This window comes from Convolutriloba macropyga, chromosome 7 (assembly GCF_964194025.1).
Source record: "Convolutriloba macropyga chromosome 7, txConMacr16.3, whole genome shotgun sequence".
Lineage (NCBI taxonomy): Eukaryota > Metazoa > Xenacoelomorpha > Acoela > Convolutidae > Convolutriloba > Convolutriloba macropyga.
The window spans coordinates 52,496,320-52,513,538 of NC_134474.1; the positions used below are offsets into that span (position 1 = coordinate 52,496,320).

The 17,219-nt window shown below is 35.0% G+C and overlaps 2 protein-coding genes across 4 annotated transcripts in view; both read left to right on the forward strand.

The window, feature by feature from the left end:
• The window catches only part of LOC142343148 (peptidyl-prolyl cis-trans isomerase-like), a 615,561-nt gene that overhangs the window by 381,879 nt on the left and 216,463 nt on the right, over positions 1–17,219 (forward strand). The window lies entirely within an intron of this gene.
• On the forward strand, positions 165–14,248 carry LOC142343145 (uncharacterized). 2 transcript variants are annotated; one of them, XM_075394837.1, is made up of 2 exons: positions 165–1,414; positions 11,779–14,248. In XM_075394837.1, the coding sequence occupies exons 1-2, from the start codon at positions 1,215–1,217 to the stop codon at positions 14,063–14,065; spliced, it is 2,487 nt and encodes an 828-aa protein (XP_075250952.1). In that variant the 5' UTR covers positions 165–1,214; the 3' UTR covers positions 14,066–14,248. The 2 variants fall into 2 exon arrangements, with proteins under 2 accessions (XP_075250952.1, XP_075250953.1); XM_075394838.1 differs by lacking the exon at positions 165–1,414 and adding an exon at positions 10,487–11,484.

Below are 17,219 nucleotides of genomic sequence, written 5' to 3' on the forward strand. Positions count from 1 at the left end.
GGGGAAGATATTGAGAGGATAAAATATAGTGTGTAAAGTTGTCTTCCCTAGATAATTCTGTTGAGCGCGTATGATTTCTTCCGTTGTCTGTTCATTTTCAATTATTTACTCTCTGTTTCCAACGCCTGTTTTAAAATTGTAGTTATTGTCATTTCTCCGCTTTTTAAAGCACGAAAGTGGCCAATAGATTTCAGTTTTAGCCAAAAAGTAGATTTCGATTTGCTGAAAATATTTCCTATGGCTGGATTTTCCTCTAATCTTTGAGGAGTCTATTACAGCGTGGATAAAAAAAGCATATTACAAGAAAATATTATATCACGCGATAAATAAAAGTAGCTCACAATTTGTACAGCTCATTTCTCCTTGTATAATTACTGAGACAATTTTTACCTGTTTTTATTTTACTGCGTGTCATTTTTCCTTCCTTGCCCCTATTAGAAAGCGGGCTAGTATTTCTAATTTTTATTACTTTCCCATTTTTGAAGCCATTTACATTTGAACAAGTTCAAACTTGCCCCGTACTTCATAACTAAATTGCGAATTTAGTTATTATAAACATAACAATCGAAGATCAAATTTAAATAGCAACTTATAAAGTCTAGTTTTACTGGGTTTGGTTAGAGAGATAAATTTATGATTATTTTTATGGTGGCTGTTTGGGTTCTAAATTAAGTCGAATCCTTGTGACAATGTTTGTATGCAACAACACCCTGGGACAACTTTGAGACGGTATTAAGTCACTTAAACCAACATTACTTCAGACAGAAAGTACCCAATCATAATTTGATAACCTGCTTTCATCGCATTCTTCTTGATCAGTTTATATCTTTATAGTATTTTACTGGCTATAATTACACTTTTGTTTTGACTATACTGCGGTTTCATTTTCAGCCAACCAAATCTCGCCTCCACCACAACAACTCTGACTGATATATTTGGTCACTAATTTTATAAGCGGCGGCTGACAACTTTAAGTTAGAGCTTTGAGTTTAATTTAATGTTTATGCCTTATTATTCAGTTTTATTTTTGTCTTTAACACTCTCGACTCTTTCCTTTTCAAACATTTTTAGCGATAAAGGACGCTATCTTTAATTTAAATAGAATTTTTAGTTGGATTTTTTAGCGATCGGTTTGTTAAGCTTTTCTAGCATCATTTAATTTCTAGCACTCTATTTCGTTACCAGGGGATTACCAAGACTTGACCATATTGAATATGACCATCAGTGTTAGAGACAGCATAGTTAGTGTTATTACTGCCTTTTTGACCTCTGTTCTTTTGTTTCTGTTCCCTCTTATGTCCTATTTTACTCACTTGTGTCTGGGAGCGACTCTTCCCAGGAATGAAGTGTTATGCAATGACAGAATGGCCCCTCCCGGCTGCTACTGCAACTCAATGCAGGAGAGCAAGATCATGTAAGTTGCTTCATCAATCAATTTTATATCAATAGACAGGTAAATTTATAGTTCTCAGAGCACTTTTGAAGGTCAGTGCTACCATAACTATCGCAGGAACAAATAACCTCAATTCCAATTAAACATATTTTAAACAACCAGTCGGAATGGTATTGTATTAAAGATGATAATAGTCAGCATCCAAATACTCAGACGATGCAGCAAAGAAAACACATCAGCTTCACAGAATCCAAGTTCAAATCGATTAATATTGTAGGTTAATAGATTTTGAAAGTACCCCCATGATGCTTTCCCATATGCTGCTATCAATTGATTATTTAAAAACACAATCATGAAGTCATTTTGCACATTTTTAGAGTGTAAAGTATGACTTTAGGAGTATAAAGTCATTTTATGTGAAAAAATTTGCCCTGGGGCAATTAACGAATTCCTGATAATACTTGTGTATTTAAAAAGCTGTTTTTTAAGTAATTAGTTTTTCACTTGACTGTCGCATAAAAGTGGCATTCTCTTTTTGAGTAACAACTTATAGAACTTGATTATTTAATGCTGTTGCAGGCGAATATTTTATTGTCAATGATTTTCCAATAGTAACACTGCATTTGGAAGTCGATGAAAACCTGTATTGGCAAAATAACATATCATTTAGTTTGAGATTTAAAAATGCGTTATAAAGTTTCGAGCGCTCCATAAAAAAATTTTTTCCTAGGTTTGACACGGTCGCAAAATTGACCAGTAATTCTGTATATTTATAGGAGAGCATAGTTCTAGAACAAATCTTGTATGTGTGTTAAACCGCTGGTCATTGCCTAATAAAATTAAAAAGATAGTGTACCTTTGTCTCTGTCGCTTTAATTGCATGAGAAGGTTTTGCATTATTCAGCAGCGCAAAAAAGTTAAGCCTATGCTGCACTAGAGATGCCAGTGCGCGAATCTTCCCAAGGCGAGGTTCTCAATTATGGCTATCTTGGTGTCACCTTTCTCACGGATACAATCAAAACAGCGCATAGTATTTGCAATTTGTAATGCATTCCAGTGCGCCATAGGTGACTGCAAGCCCCACTAGACAACAGCCTATGGCCATGCGTATCGTTAGCCTATGGATATAATCTGGCAATTTCGGACCGATTTTCCCAACGGCCAGCCAGTAGCGACTTAAAATAAGCGTCTTTTGGTTTTTTATTCTTGTTTGACCTCAAAATAACAATTTGGCCAGCTTTACTAACGTCTTCCAGTCAATTATAACAAAGAAAATTCCAAGCATCACTTGGTAAATTCATAAAATAGTGAGATAGGCTCAAAATCAAAATAAAGCACACCAAAATTGAGTCCATGTTCTTCGAAAACTCTTCGAAAAGTCAAACAAGCCTGAGCTTGTTTATCAGTAGAAACAAATTGAAGAAGTCAAAACTATTAACATCTTAGGAATGACAATGACGCCACACCTCAAAAGAAATGAACATTGTAAAGTCAAAGTAGCTAGAGCAAACAAACAAATCTCCCAGCTGTGGCGGTTAAGTGACCTGAATGTTGAATAACAAAGTTTACTGTTGCTGCACAATTCCTGGATCCGGCCATTATTTCTATATGCAAACGCTTGCTGGCTTAGCAACGGCAAACGGTCATTTCAAACATGGAAAACAACACAAAACAAAGCACTGAGTATTTGTTTAAGGACACCGCAGCGTTATAGAGCGCAAAAGTTACACGAAGAATTGAACCCGCTTGGCATAAGAAAACTTCAGATCGGATTGGCAAAAGGTTACATCAAGCGCGCACAAAAGAACAAACTTGAATTAATTGTGCATCTCATAGAGAAACGAGGATGTCCAAAGAACACTTGCGAAAACACCGTAGACCTTCTGATTGAATAAATGATCCGACAATCAACTCTTCCTTTTTGTCTCGAGTAATCAGACATAGCCAGTTTATGCTCAACTATACTCCTCTTCTTCTAGTTTTAGGTTATTTCACTCTTTTTTATCTGTTTATTGTTTCTCTCTTTACCTCTCATTCCGGACACGAAAACAAATATTTCACTTTCCCTCACGCCGAACAACGACCACTCACAGCTACAACCACGGATAGGCAGAGACACAACGACAAGAAATTGCAATCATGAAAAGCCTGTAAAAACCCTTCACGGTGTTTAAAATGGCTCAGCATCCCTGAAAAAGTGCAGAGTTTAGAGAACTTAAACTCGCAAACTTTGAAACTTCTATTGTAATAAACTTGACTGTTGATGGTTGTGCCTGAATTTCCTTGCTATCGTCTTCTTTGATAGCCACACCTAGAGTTGTATATTAAGCACATCATGTTGAAATCATTGTCACTGTTTATGTTTTTTTGAATTTGCATAAAGCGTCAAAGAATCTTTTTAGCTTGCATTTTCTAAATATATCTCAGCCACAATTAGGATTTAAATATTTACGAAAAATTTAAATATGAGCAAAGGGCAATACGCGTTATATATTTCTAGCGTTGATTGTTTTGTTTCCATTGCACTAAAATCTTACCTTCCGGAAGGTGCAACTTCACTTCGAGATAATTTTTTAATTTTCTGCTTTTCAGCTCTGTGATTAAGCCTGATCGTGATCTCATAAAGCAAATGTCCCTCAAATTAATTATGCAACCCAATCAAAACTTTTCCGGGAGTGAAAGTGTCACTTATCAAATGACATCATTCTCTTAGGTGAAGTAATTTTTTAGGCATATTTTAAAAGTAGCTTAATTGTCTGTATTCAACTTCAAAAAACAGTTGATCTTTTTAAAACTTGGAGTGCATTATTAGGCAGGGAGTATTGGGGAAGGTAGTGCTCGTGAGCAGAAGAGAGACAATTTGGGGGCAAAACACCTGCTGAGTAGAGAATGTCTTAATGTTGATTAAATATTCATGTACAGCTGCTGCTGCTACAGCATAGCCATTGTTTTCCTACTTCTAAACATAACCCCTTCCTTAAAAGGATATCTATCCAATATCTATTATGCATATTTGCTATGCTCACTTTATCAGCCTCTAAAAATAAAATAAAGGCCTCAAAGTACAAAAGAAATTTGAATTTTTTGCGTGGCTGCTGTTTGAAAAAAGGGACTTTATGGCGCTATTAATTTGCAGAGTAAAATGAAGTCGAACAAAAAAGGCGAACTTGTCTTTGATGTGTTCACGCCGATTTACCTCTAATTAAGGGAGAATATTTTAGTAGTGCTTTGGATTACGCTTTTTTGTTCTCTCCCTCTCTCATCATGTAAAAGTGTCCACTCGAACAAAAGCCACTCTAATAAAAGCCCATAAAACAGTCAACTGCGTTGATAGCCGCCCCGTTCGATTTTCTGATGATTGCTTCCACCTGTTACGCTGCCATGATAGAGCACTCAAAGCATGATCTAACAGTTATTGGTCACGTGATGCGTGAACAATTAAGACCTCGACATTTGGCGCGCTTGATCAACTTTTATATTTGATTCTTTTATTACTTGCTCGTAATTCTAGATTGATTCCTCAATAATTGAAGCGGAGTTTTGTGGCACAAATTTGAGTATAATGATACTTTCGATTTCATTTTTTAAGTTAAGTAAATTTCAATTTCAAAATCTTGGTTTTGTAATAATCTAATCATAGTCATTGCTGTTTTCAAACTGCGCAAAATGATAGATGATGTCCGAGTAATTATTATGCAAATACTACGTGATGTACGCACTGCCTTAATAGGGCCAATTTAGGGTTTACACCCTCTAGCTTATGGGGCGGGTGACTTTGAGCGGTGGCTCTCCACTATTTAATTACTGACTGTCGTTGCTGTGCTTTCTCTGCTTTATTGTTCATTTTAGCCAGAGCATTATTGTACTTAGTAAGGGTTTATATAAAAGTTCTCAAGGGCCTCAAAATGTTTATGTTTCTTGTTGGCATCTAATTTGACATCCTGTCTAATTAGGCCTGCTGTACTATTCTGGTCCGAATAGTAACTATTGGGTTGTTGTTATTTGCACAGTACAAACAGCTCAACTGGCTCTATTACTCATCAAACTGAACTGTTTAACTGTTTGTTACAAATAACTGAAGGTAATTAACACTCGAAGGAATTGATTCTAGTTCAATAGTTGGCATTCCATAAATTGACTCAAAACAAACAATATCATCGCATTTATAGAGATGTTCTAATTGGTTCTTAATTGGTGATGAATTCTTTATAACGCTTAAATTGCAGTAGTTGCCGCGTGGTAAACAAACAAAATAGCGACCTGACAGTGATAAATAGCAGTCGAGCAATTATCAGTGTCTGTGTGAAAGTTACTGCCTTTATGATGATGTGATGATAATGATGAAATTGATGATGACGATGACGACTATTATACATACAGCTAAGCCGATTTCAACCCAAGTCTATGTCAAAATAAGCCAACGACCAAAGTTTTTTGCTCAAGAAATATTTATTGTGTCCATGAAAACTCTAAACCGAGCATATTTTTTCGGAAATCTTGTGAAATTTCAAATTTAATTTGGGTCCATCGGATAATAATATGGAATGGGGGGGGGGGGGGGGGTGTGGTAACAGAAAAGATCACATTTTTAACTAATTTCGGCTTATTTTGAGCATATTTATTTGTATGTAATAGATGATATTTGTGTATGTGCGTGTGTGTTTGTGAGTTGGTGGAGTGCCTGAAGTATGCGTGGGATGTTTGTTGAGGGAGATTGGGGTGCTAACTAACAGTGTCAGCTAACAGTGTAACCAAGTGGCAGCTCCACTTTGTGATATTTTGAGTAATGAGCAAATAACTGCATATCACATCCACTAAAGTGTGCATGAGTGTGTGTTCATGTGTGTGTGCGTATGTGTTTGTGTGAGAGTGTGATGTGTGTATAATTGTATTCATAGGCTTATCATGTGCTATGTTCCTCTCAAACTCTGTTCTGTCTCTATGCCTATTTCCAGGCACTTGACGTGCCAATGACATCATGTTCTGTAAATAGCATTTAATTACCAAACACGTCATATAAAACCATATCGAACTAAACATTATCTAGGTTTAATCCAAACAAACCAAATTGCGTTTCAAAACGATGTAAGAGACCTTTGAAATGGAGCAAATATAACCACCACATGTTCAACTTTGAAAAATTTGCCATAACCTTCCGTTTTCTCCGATGAGAAATAAAACCGCTTTCATGCTATTTCTACGAAAGAAAGTTAAAGAGGGAAAGCATCTATTAGATAAAAAGCTGTAGAGGCATTATCATTTAGGCTATGTTATAACCTCAGAGATTTCCAATGTGGTTATGTCGTAAGACCTTGAAAAATAACCATTCACCTGCATCATGCATCTTTGAACACTTGACCAGAATTTGACAATAGATTTTTTCTCAAAACTTTTCTCAATACGGCAAATGCTCCACGTACATCGAAACAATTCATTTTCAAAGACCTCGAGCCATTTTTATTTATGTAGCTTTGTTTTGTATTTTTTGCGCAAAGTAAATGAAAAACAATCAAAGGGACAGAACGATAAAATTTTCTGATTCAGCAAAATGTGACTACATATTTCTACTAAACACATACAACACAATAATGAAAATGACAAAAATAGTGATTTTATTTCAAAAGCGTATCATCTAAAAATTTCGGAATCCCACCAAATTTTGCAGGAAAATGACCTTTGGTTTTTGTTTTGGTCAACTATTTCGAAGATGTCAACAACTTTCGTTAATTGGCCTTTTCTAATTTTTTCTTAGAAAACACACAAAAAGAAACTGATTCTTGGTAAATTAATGCTGAAGACGAGGAGCCAAAAACCAATTTAAATGGGAATCGACTGGAACAAACCGGAAAACAACCTTTCTTCTTGCAAGTTGTTGCATGATTGCCATTTATCTCGAAACTTATTGAATTGTTGCAAAATAACCTGAAGAATCTTACAAGATTTTTAAGGATAATCATTCATTGAATTGTAAAAAGCACATTTACTCGGAAAATTTATACTCGGCAAATTGCTGTTTTTAGCATGTATTTTACGCACATGTAGTCAGACCAGGAAACTAAGCGAGCGCGAAAAAGTGCGATACTTGCTATATAAGTAGCTATTTTTCGCATTTTACAGTTTGCGAATACAAGCGACAAGAGTAATTGATTCTAATCTTTTGATCTCGTCAATTTTTTCCGCACGTCTGATGTCGGCGGCTACTACTCTCAATGATTTTTTAGAAAGATTTTTGTTTTAACTGAGGGAATTTTTTGAAAATATTAATCCGGATTAATTAATAAACAAAAGGTAACAGTTTAATAATTGGTAACCAAAACGTAAGCACTGAGATGACAAATGAATGGTACAAATTTGTGCGAAAATTAGTGACGTGTTTTGGGCGATTAGTCCCCGATTTTTGCAGTGCTATTGTCGCTAGAACTCGTTGCCGGAATTAGCGACGAAGGAACGGCAATTTGGTCGGTGGTTTTTGCATTGTCGCTTTTTTCAGCAAATTTGCTAAAATACGAAAGACCAACTTTTACTCAACACTGGTTATTTTTAAGACCTCCTCACATTTAACTTGAGCACCTTTTACTAGTTTTTTAATATGTTCTTAAAATTTCTGAGCCACAAAAACGGGTTTTCAAAAGAGACCGAGATAATAGACCGAGCATTTGGTAAATTTGATCTCTATGAGCACCCGTTAATTTAATATTTCTAGGATACTTTTTTGGATTCTTCATCTTGTCTATTTATTTTTCTTTGAAGTGCGTTGCTTCAACCTGCTTTAGGAACTCTACTTGGAAGCTTTTCTGACTGATCTTATTTGTGCATCCAATAATAATAAAGGCGTATAATTTGGACCAGAAACTGAGAAGTTTTTCAATTTAGAATATCCACAGCCCATTTTGAAATCTTTTTTGGTATCTAATGCTTTTTTGCCGGTTGCAGCAAACTAAATCATAATTTTTCATTGCAGCCCAATTGCGCAATTTACTTGAGGGTTTTTGTTACATGCAACTAAGTTTTTACTCCAGCAACTTTAGTTTCAAAGTTAGAATCGAGCGATGACCCTCAAAAATATGATGCGTACTTCAATTGACTGCGCTTGTGTGACCCACTTCACAATTCTTACTTTTCTGTTTTGATCTATAATCAATGCAATACAACCCCCCCCCCCCCCCCCCATGCCACCACATCGACCAACACCAACACAAACACAACATATACTTGTATATGGCGCATTGTTTAACTTGTGAAACTTATCTCTTCACACAATACTCACTTTGCATACGGTCAACGCACCTTCTATCTTGAAACAAATATCACACACTCAACCAAAACAAAGTTCCGCAACAAACGCTTCACTGGTTGCCCATATTAAGTACAAACAACTTCGATCAACCACCTCTAAAGTGAAACTACTCTCGCCATAAAAGGAGCCAGTTACGGCCAAAGTTATGAACAGTATCGGGAGTTAACTTGTTAGGAATTGGGATAATTGGATCACCGACCATACTCTAGCCCATTTTTCTAATAACTTTAACTGTTATTTTGTTGTGTTCTCGTGGAATAACTGAAAATATTGCCACGTATTGAGGTTTTATTGACCAAATTTGTAAGTTTTTGATCAGAAATCAACAACACTGCCACAGGAAAGTTACCAAGTTTGGTTAAATTACTGTTATGAGTATAGATCGTTATCAATTATCATAATTGAAAAGCGAGATTGAAAAATCAGAGTTTCTTTCATTATTACATATGAAGTGACTTTTTGTATTTTTTGGGATATTAGGAATGATTTTGGCTTCGGATTAAATGTGACCATTTTCAATTTTAAGTTAGTGTTGGTACTAAAATAGGTTCTGGTTGCCGTATCTGGTTGCCAATCAAATCCTAATCAGGTGAATAATAAATCAATAATTCAATCATACAGCGGAAAACGTTTCCCTTTTCCCACAGCTGAAGGCTTCAACAAACCACTCACTAAAACACTAAAACTGTTCACTCAACAATCAACACTACGTGCGTGTGTTTCAAATGCCACCGTGAACAATCAGTTTGTTTTCAAGCTGAGCGGAGTCGACAATGAAAAATGCATAATCGTTCACTCTATTATGTATGATCAAAGGCAAATTTATGAGTCACAGTTTGCGGGTGTGTTGTCTGTTTCAATTAGGAACTGAATTTTTCATCAATTTTCAGTAAGCATGCAAATTGAATGGGCCTAATTGCAATTAAATTCGTAAACAGATTTACTATTTAGGTCTAAATGAGGATTAAACTGAAAACAGCCTTAAGATTTGCCTTGCTCTAACTAATTGTTCAATATAAAAGCTAAAAAATAGAAACATCTAACTATTTATGTTATGAATGAAACAAATGGAAATTTTTAGCATGTCTTCGATTTGTTAGAGTTTTCTAATAAGTTTTCAAAACCAAAACGTTTTTTTTTTCAGATCTGAGCTTATTTTTGTTCTCCGAAATATACTGGCAAAGCTGACCTATTATCAGTTGTTTTTAAATCCATCTGTGAGAAATGATAACAAAATAGGAGAGATAGTGGAATTGTATTTAATTTATGCAAATAGATGTCAATCGTTATCTAAACAGAGTCTTTAATCTCTGCTGCAATTCTGTCCCAATTAAACAGTTCAAAAGTGCCCTCCAATCGATTTGTGACAAAGGAACCCTTTTAAGTGTCCTCACTTTTCCCTGCCTTTTTCCCAGACTCCCTAGAGCGATGTTCACGCTCAGGTGAATTTAATTAAATTTACAGGGAAAATATTTAAGTCAAGATGGAGGCTGTAATTGTGTGAACAGTGGAGTTAGTAGTTAATTCCTTTGTTAAAGTAGCTGTGTAGTAAAGTCAGAATAGTGAAATTTGTAAATTCCTTTTATATACTTTTTTAACTGCTGGTGAGTGTATTCTTTCGTACCCTAGGGCTCCCCGGGAGGGTACGGGGATTATTATCAGTTAACATATTCCAACTCTAATAACTCGTCCTTTGTTTGAAAAACAATTAGTATATAGTTATTATCTATTTAGGTATTCCCATATTTAGAAAAATCTAAACTGCTTCTTTCAAACTTTTTTAAATATAAAATTTTACAAAAAATTGAGCTTTTAAATTTTTTATGACGTGTTTTGTTGCTGAGAATCTAGCATTGATGCATGATGAGTCTTAATTTTGATCAGAAGTTTCCATTTTAATTATTTTTATACCGCCTTTGTAGTGTTTTAGCAGCTGTTAAGCAGAGATTAAAGTGATAAGATTACTTAGGAAAATAAGGAAGCACTAAGGAGCAGAGCTCCAGAAAGAGGGGGGTAGGTTGGGGGAGCAGGAAAAGATTAAGTATGTTTATTTTCTGTTTGGCTCCCTCATTTTTATTGTCCCCTTTTCCTCCCTTTCCCTCCTCAAAGCACATGTCGCCCCTGATAATCTGCAGCCCGTGAAATAATAAGTATTAAATTTCACTCCCAAAAAAGCAATAAAAGTCGCTTTCAATTATTCCCACATAATTCAATACAACAATAGATGGATAAACTGTTTCCTAATGTTAAAGCTCTGGCTCTATTTTGAAAATTCTTTGTTTATATACAGAAGTTATCAAGCGCACTTTCTCTGCCAATAAAATTACAAAATTATCATGCATGAATCATCAGAAAGCATTTTTTGCTCAACTAATTGTTTCAATCATTTTAAACGTGATTTTTCTGTTCAAAGTTTAAATGCGCGAGGCGGATTTGCGGTCAACTATGTTAAATTTATCACTGTAATAATGGTTGTTGAGGTTAATCACAGTAATTTTACGACCACTTATGGAAAGTGGAAAATTGTGGTAAACAGAAATATATAATGAGTTGTAATAAGTTTTCACATCAAAAACAACGATTGAGCGACCTGCTTTATTAGTTTGTTCAAATTGAGATCACTATTAATGCCAAATAGCATTCATTTTTATTAATACCATAAATTTATCTGAAGTGTGCGCGCTGGAAATTTGATTTTAACCAGAACAATTATCAATGTGGTTTTGTCACTAAGTATTGAATTCCTCTTAATTTGCTGCAAATCCCCAAATGAGATAATTTATGAACTAATTAGGTGAATCCTTCTGCCCTGCAGTTCCTTTTTCTTTCTCAGTGTTTAAATTAGCCATCAATAAACTGCTATTATGTGATGACTGTTGACTGTTTTTTTAAAAGAACAAATTGAAAATATGAAATGTATCAGTTTTACTCTTAGTATGTATAGACATTTAAGGATATCATAAATTTACATTTAAAATGGACTCCATCGGGTTTTCTCAACTTTTTGTTTGTTTTACTACAATCATTGAATCACACATAGATTTCTCAATAAACGTGGACACATGTTGATACCTTGTTTTTTGCACAGGTGCACCCAAGTTCCAGATAGCATTCCATTCCCAGTGACGGAGCTGACCTTCATCGGCCTAGAGTACAGTTTCATTCCATTCCAAATGAGCCAGACAATTGAGGGTGCAGAGTCCATCACGAGGATATCTTTCCAGAAGAGTCTAATCAGCTCCCTCGCACCTCACGCCTTCACAGCTTTTCCCCACCTGAGAAACCTGGATTTGTCAGGGTTGAATATACGCCAAGTTGATCTAGAAGCTTTTACACAATTGCCCAAACTAGAAGTGCTCAATTTAAAAAACAACCAACTTACTGAATCGGTTGTTCCTGCCTTTTCTGTTCTCGGGTCATCTTTGCATGTTTTGAACATCGAAGATAACATAGTACAGCATCTGGGAAAAAATGAAGTGCTTCATTTGAGAATGCTGGAAGGACTCAAATCATTCCAGTTTGCAAACAATCGAATATTTTGTGACTGTGAACTGTTCCACTTATCCAAGTGGCAGGAATTCACTCAGGTTCAATTCCCAGCAGGACCAATTTGCAAAGAACGTTTTTCAGAGCTTACTTTGGAGGAGTTGCGAGGCTTTTTCGACACTTGCTCTGTTTTGCAACGACCCGTTGTTACAAATATTACATCTCTATCTTGCCACTCATTATTTCTTCAGTGGGAATTCGATGCGTATGTCGAGAGCAATACATCTGCTGTACTTTTCACAGTAACGTTTAAATCACGCACAAGCTCTCTTAGTTTGCAAACTAGTAAAAGTGAAATAATCGTGAAAAACTTGTCACCCGATACCACTTATGATCTCAGCATTGCCGTGTCAACTACAGGAAGTGAATCATCCAATGATTTGCAGGATGACATTAAACGACAGCAACAGTTTCCAGTTCGCATCACGCAATATGAATCAGATGGAAATTTGTACAACTGTCTTGTAAAGCCTTCCTCTTATCTGGCGTCTACTTTGACCTGGGATCTCACGTACAAGATCATCATCTTTCTGGTGCTCATATTCATAGCCTTACTCACAATCATATTCTGCGGTGCTCTGTCTTCTTTTGTATGTCGAAAGCGAAGTTCTCTTACACCCACCAGGTACGAACCAAGACCCGCTTATGGACACGAACCCCAGATAGGCAACGCTGCTGCTCTGTTAGCGTACGCACATTTGGACTTTGAAGGACCCAGGGCCTCTTGCGATCACCTAAAGCGACAGATTATAAACACACAGGGTGTTACTACTGTTAATCCTCAGAATATAACCTACACCTCCGTTCTGCTAACTGGCAAATTTGGAACAATGTTTGAAGGCGAGGCTATCTTTGTCAGAAGGAATCAATACCGTTGCAAGGTCACTGCCATCGAATTCTCACAAAGACGACTGTTTGAGAGATCAGGAAATAAACTAACCGAATTGGCGTCTTTAAGCCACCCGAATGTACTCAACATTCTTGGTGTTGTTGACATTTTAGCCAACGGTCCACTAACTCTACTTTTCGATCACCTTGTGGACTATTTAGATGTGAAAACATTCCTTCACCAGGTAGTCCAGGGATACAGCAATTTCGGAGCTAGTCCTCCCAATGAAGCCAAAAACTTGATAATAAGCCAAATAGCAGCAGGCATGAAGTATCTCTCACAAAAGCAGTTTGTTCATGGCGATTTATCGGCTCGCAACTGTGTGTTCACGAGGTCTAGACAAGTCAAGATATCTTTAACAGGAGCAGGTGTTGATCTCTACCCTTATGACTACTTCCAAAATGGGGGGAGGAGTTTACCCATCCGCTGGATGAGTCCGGAATGTATCCAGTATGGCACTTGTAGCTCCCACTCGGATGTGTGGAGTATGGGGGTGTTGATGTGGGAAGTGTACAGCAATGGAGCGATGCCTTACCACTACATTGCAGATACTGAAGTTGTGGCTGCGTCTGTCATTAGCAAAGGATCCCTCCTCAAACAACCCCGCGACTGCCCCAAGGAAGTTTGGAACATAATCAGAGACTGCTGGATTGGAGAGCCAATGAGCCGGATCAACTTCGAAAATATTGAATCCAGGCTCTTAAAAGATGTCTGGAACGTGAGCGTTGTCGACGATACCACTGATAACGAAAGCGTCACTCAATATCAAACGGTCCTCAATAGACTGCACTTGACCTCAGTTCTCGGCTTGTCTGCCGATCCAGCCGAACAGTCAGAACTTGATCAATCATCATTCGTCTCGTTAGCAACTGCCAGTCCAAACAACCTTTCGGCATACATGCACACAAACAGAACAATAAGACCCGCACATTGGGTGTAAAGTTGACCATGATCCTATATAGTGCCACGATGATTCCACTTTGCAGTACTTGAAGTGCTTTTTGTTGCCTAATTTGAAAAAAACTCATTCTCTTTTCTCTCTCAGATGGTTATTTTTGAAAGCAATACAAGTTTTGTAAGCATCGCTGTTTAGAGTTTTAATTTACTCTTTCTAGACACCTTGTCAATATTTGATCACAAATCTTGAAATCAGGATCAAGCAACCGACTTAGAATAACTAAACAAGACTGCTAGTGCAAAGTTGTGCGTAGCACAGATTGTTCCAGCATAAGTCTCATCTTTGTCAAACATTTTACTTTGCCCTATCAGTTTTCCAAAGCTGGCATTGAAGCAAATTTTTGGAGCAACTTTATTACAACTTTTTTCAATATGAGTTCACACGCTAGAAGTATCAAAGTATTAAAAGATTGATTTTTTTCCCAACTACACTTGCTCAATTGATGCAAAATTTATCAATGAGTTAAACTCAAGGTCTAGTTGAGAACTTTTCTCCATTAAATTTTACCGAATAACGAGAATTCATTAAAATTTTGAATTGTTGATTGTCAAAATTGTTTGTCTGTTTAGTGAAAACTCTGTTATTTTCGGTGATTTTTTTTATTCATTTGTCCTCAAATCAGTCAATTTTCAATTTCAACAATTTTAAAAATGTCTATGCCATTTACATGAAAAACCAAAGAAAATTTTAGCACTAAAATAAAATATTTGTTTTATTTTTTATTACACATCGCAGGCCGATTCTGTAAATTGGTAATTCAATCATTTGCGGGTAAACTGGAGAAAGAAAGACTTCAATTTCAACCAAGCATAAGTTTAGATGACGGTTCCAGTGTTGAAAAAAAACAATATTCTGTTTGGTTTTTTTCTCAATAGACTTACGTTTGTGTCCTTCTTGTTTCATTTTCCCATAAAAACAAAGGCTAATCATGATAATAATGAACCCATCATTTAATGGTGGATCAGGTTCTAGCTGGTTATTTACAGCAGTTTACTTCTTTCTACAATTTTATTTAATGTTCTTTTCTACGTATTTGGCTTAAAGCGAACACACGTAAAGACGTCTTATAGAGTTTCCAGAAGTTCGTAAAAGTATTTAAAGTAATACCATTTAAAAAGCACAAGTTAATTTAAGACTGAAGTAAGAGGGTTGAAAAAGAAAACTATTTTTGTTAGTTTCTCAAGCGTTTGTCTTTCTAGTGTTATGTTTTCGAATGTCTTCTAAAAACCAATGATGTTATTGTATGTCAAATTAACAAAGAAATTGTTGAAAGGTTGAAATGAGGAAGAGTTTAAGATTTTCTAGTTCTCCAATTTGTTTCTGTTTTGAGCTCGTTATTTCTTTTTCTTACTGAAAAAAATGGTTATCTTTTCATATTTCTTCATTTTTACTTCATTGTCTGAAATGCATGATCTATCAAAAGCTAACAGTGAGCTCAAACTCTAAAGTGACGTGAAACGTCAGAATTGGTGAAGAGAACGTAAAATTAAAAGAAATGTTTCCTTACCACATTAGTTTTGCTGATGTTTTCTCTTCAAATACTCCATATTTCTTCAATTCTCTCAAAATTTTGTGGAGTCAATTATCAAATCAATTGATTATTGAAATTATTGAAGGTAGGTTCAAGAGTTAACGTGCGGCCACCTCAGTTTAATAAATGTATTCTTCTATTTTAATTGAAATTTGATTGATCTTTTTTAATCTATAGTCTTTATAATTTAATAGACTAAAATGTTATTGCTACACTTTGGTGTTGAGTAAAAATCGGAGCAAGCATCAAAGTGGTAATCGAATTTTGGTTGGTTTTCAGTTTTTCCAGTATTTTTTGTACTTTTCTATGACATAAAGATTATATCAGTTGTTCATTTAGATTTGGTTTCTTCAAAATTAAATCAGAGGAACTAATTATAGATCAAAAAGTTTTTAAAATTTTTATGATTCGGCGAAAGTTTAATCCTTTTTGAAATTTTTTGATTCTTCTGTGCTATGAATTCTAAAAGTCGATAGTCATTTAATCTACAAAGAAGTGAGCTTTCAAAGTGGGTACTGACTAAGATGAAGGGGAAGAGCTCGCAATTTTTTTTTAAAAAAAAAACATTTTTTGTCTCTTAAATGCTTAAATTTATTTCTCTTTTATGTTTTCTTTTATGTTTTATTTTATATTTTCTTTTTTTCTCTACGGTGCATAAACAAAAAGTGAAATTAAAAGCAAATTTCTTTATTGTGTTGTAGTTGTTAATAAAACCGTTTAATAGTAATGTTATAAAAACTCTATTAAAATATTTCATTTCCTCAACCCCACTTTCAGCACTAAACACTTTTCCTTTCCGGTTTTTCTCTTTTCCTTCCAATTTTTCAACAGCTCCCTTTTTTCAATCTGAGATAAAATTTGCAACTTTTTTTTTAATAAAAGTCAAAAGTAGCCTCTGAGGGCTAAAAAAATATTACTCCTTTTTCCAAGATGCGTAAACAACAAGTAATAATTTGACCGAAGAAAAAGAAAAAAGCCATCCTGGCTGTTATATTCCCTCGTTTCGAAAACAAAAATTGGAACAAATAATGTTTGCATTTAGGCCGGAGTGAAGGTTTTGTTGAAACAACTCTAAAAACTACTTATGGTTTATGTTAAATATTCACTTATTCTAATTACAAGCACAGAGAAGGTTTAGGATTTACAATAACTAGAAGACAAATTTTAATTGATAAATTAGCTAATTATAAAACTCATGGTTATTGTTGATAACTAAACCAGTTTATGAAACCACTCAATAGCCGTTAATAACGCAAAACATTTCATTTACTTTAGGCATCAATCCAGCGGAAGAAGTAGCGAATTCATAACAAACTAGGGTGCGGTTTTCTTATAATAATTTATTTTAAAAATGTATCTGAATCCTGCTATGCTTCTGTTTATTGGAACTCTTTTGTGTCGTCTAAGCATTTCTGCTATAATGTTTGCGTATAATAATAATAATAATAATACTAATAATAATAATAATAATAATAATAATAATAATAATAATAATAATAATAATAGTAATAATAATAATAATAATAATAATAATAATAATAATAATAATAATAATAATAATAATAATAACAATAATAATAATAATAATAATAATAATAATAATAA

Bases quoted from the DNA above. Each gene is read 5' to 3' on its own strand.
- LOC142343145 (XM_075394837.1), top strand. From the start codon at position 1,215: ATGACCATCAGTGTTAGAGACAGCATAGTTAGTGTTATTACTGCCTTT. The intron at 1,415-11,778 runs GTAAGTTGCTTC...TTTTTTGCACAG, and splicing joins ATGCAGGAGAGCAAGATCAT to GTGCACCCAAGTTCCAGATA.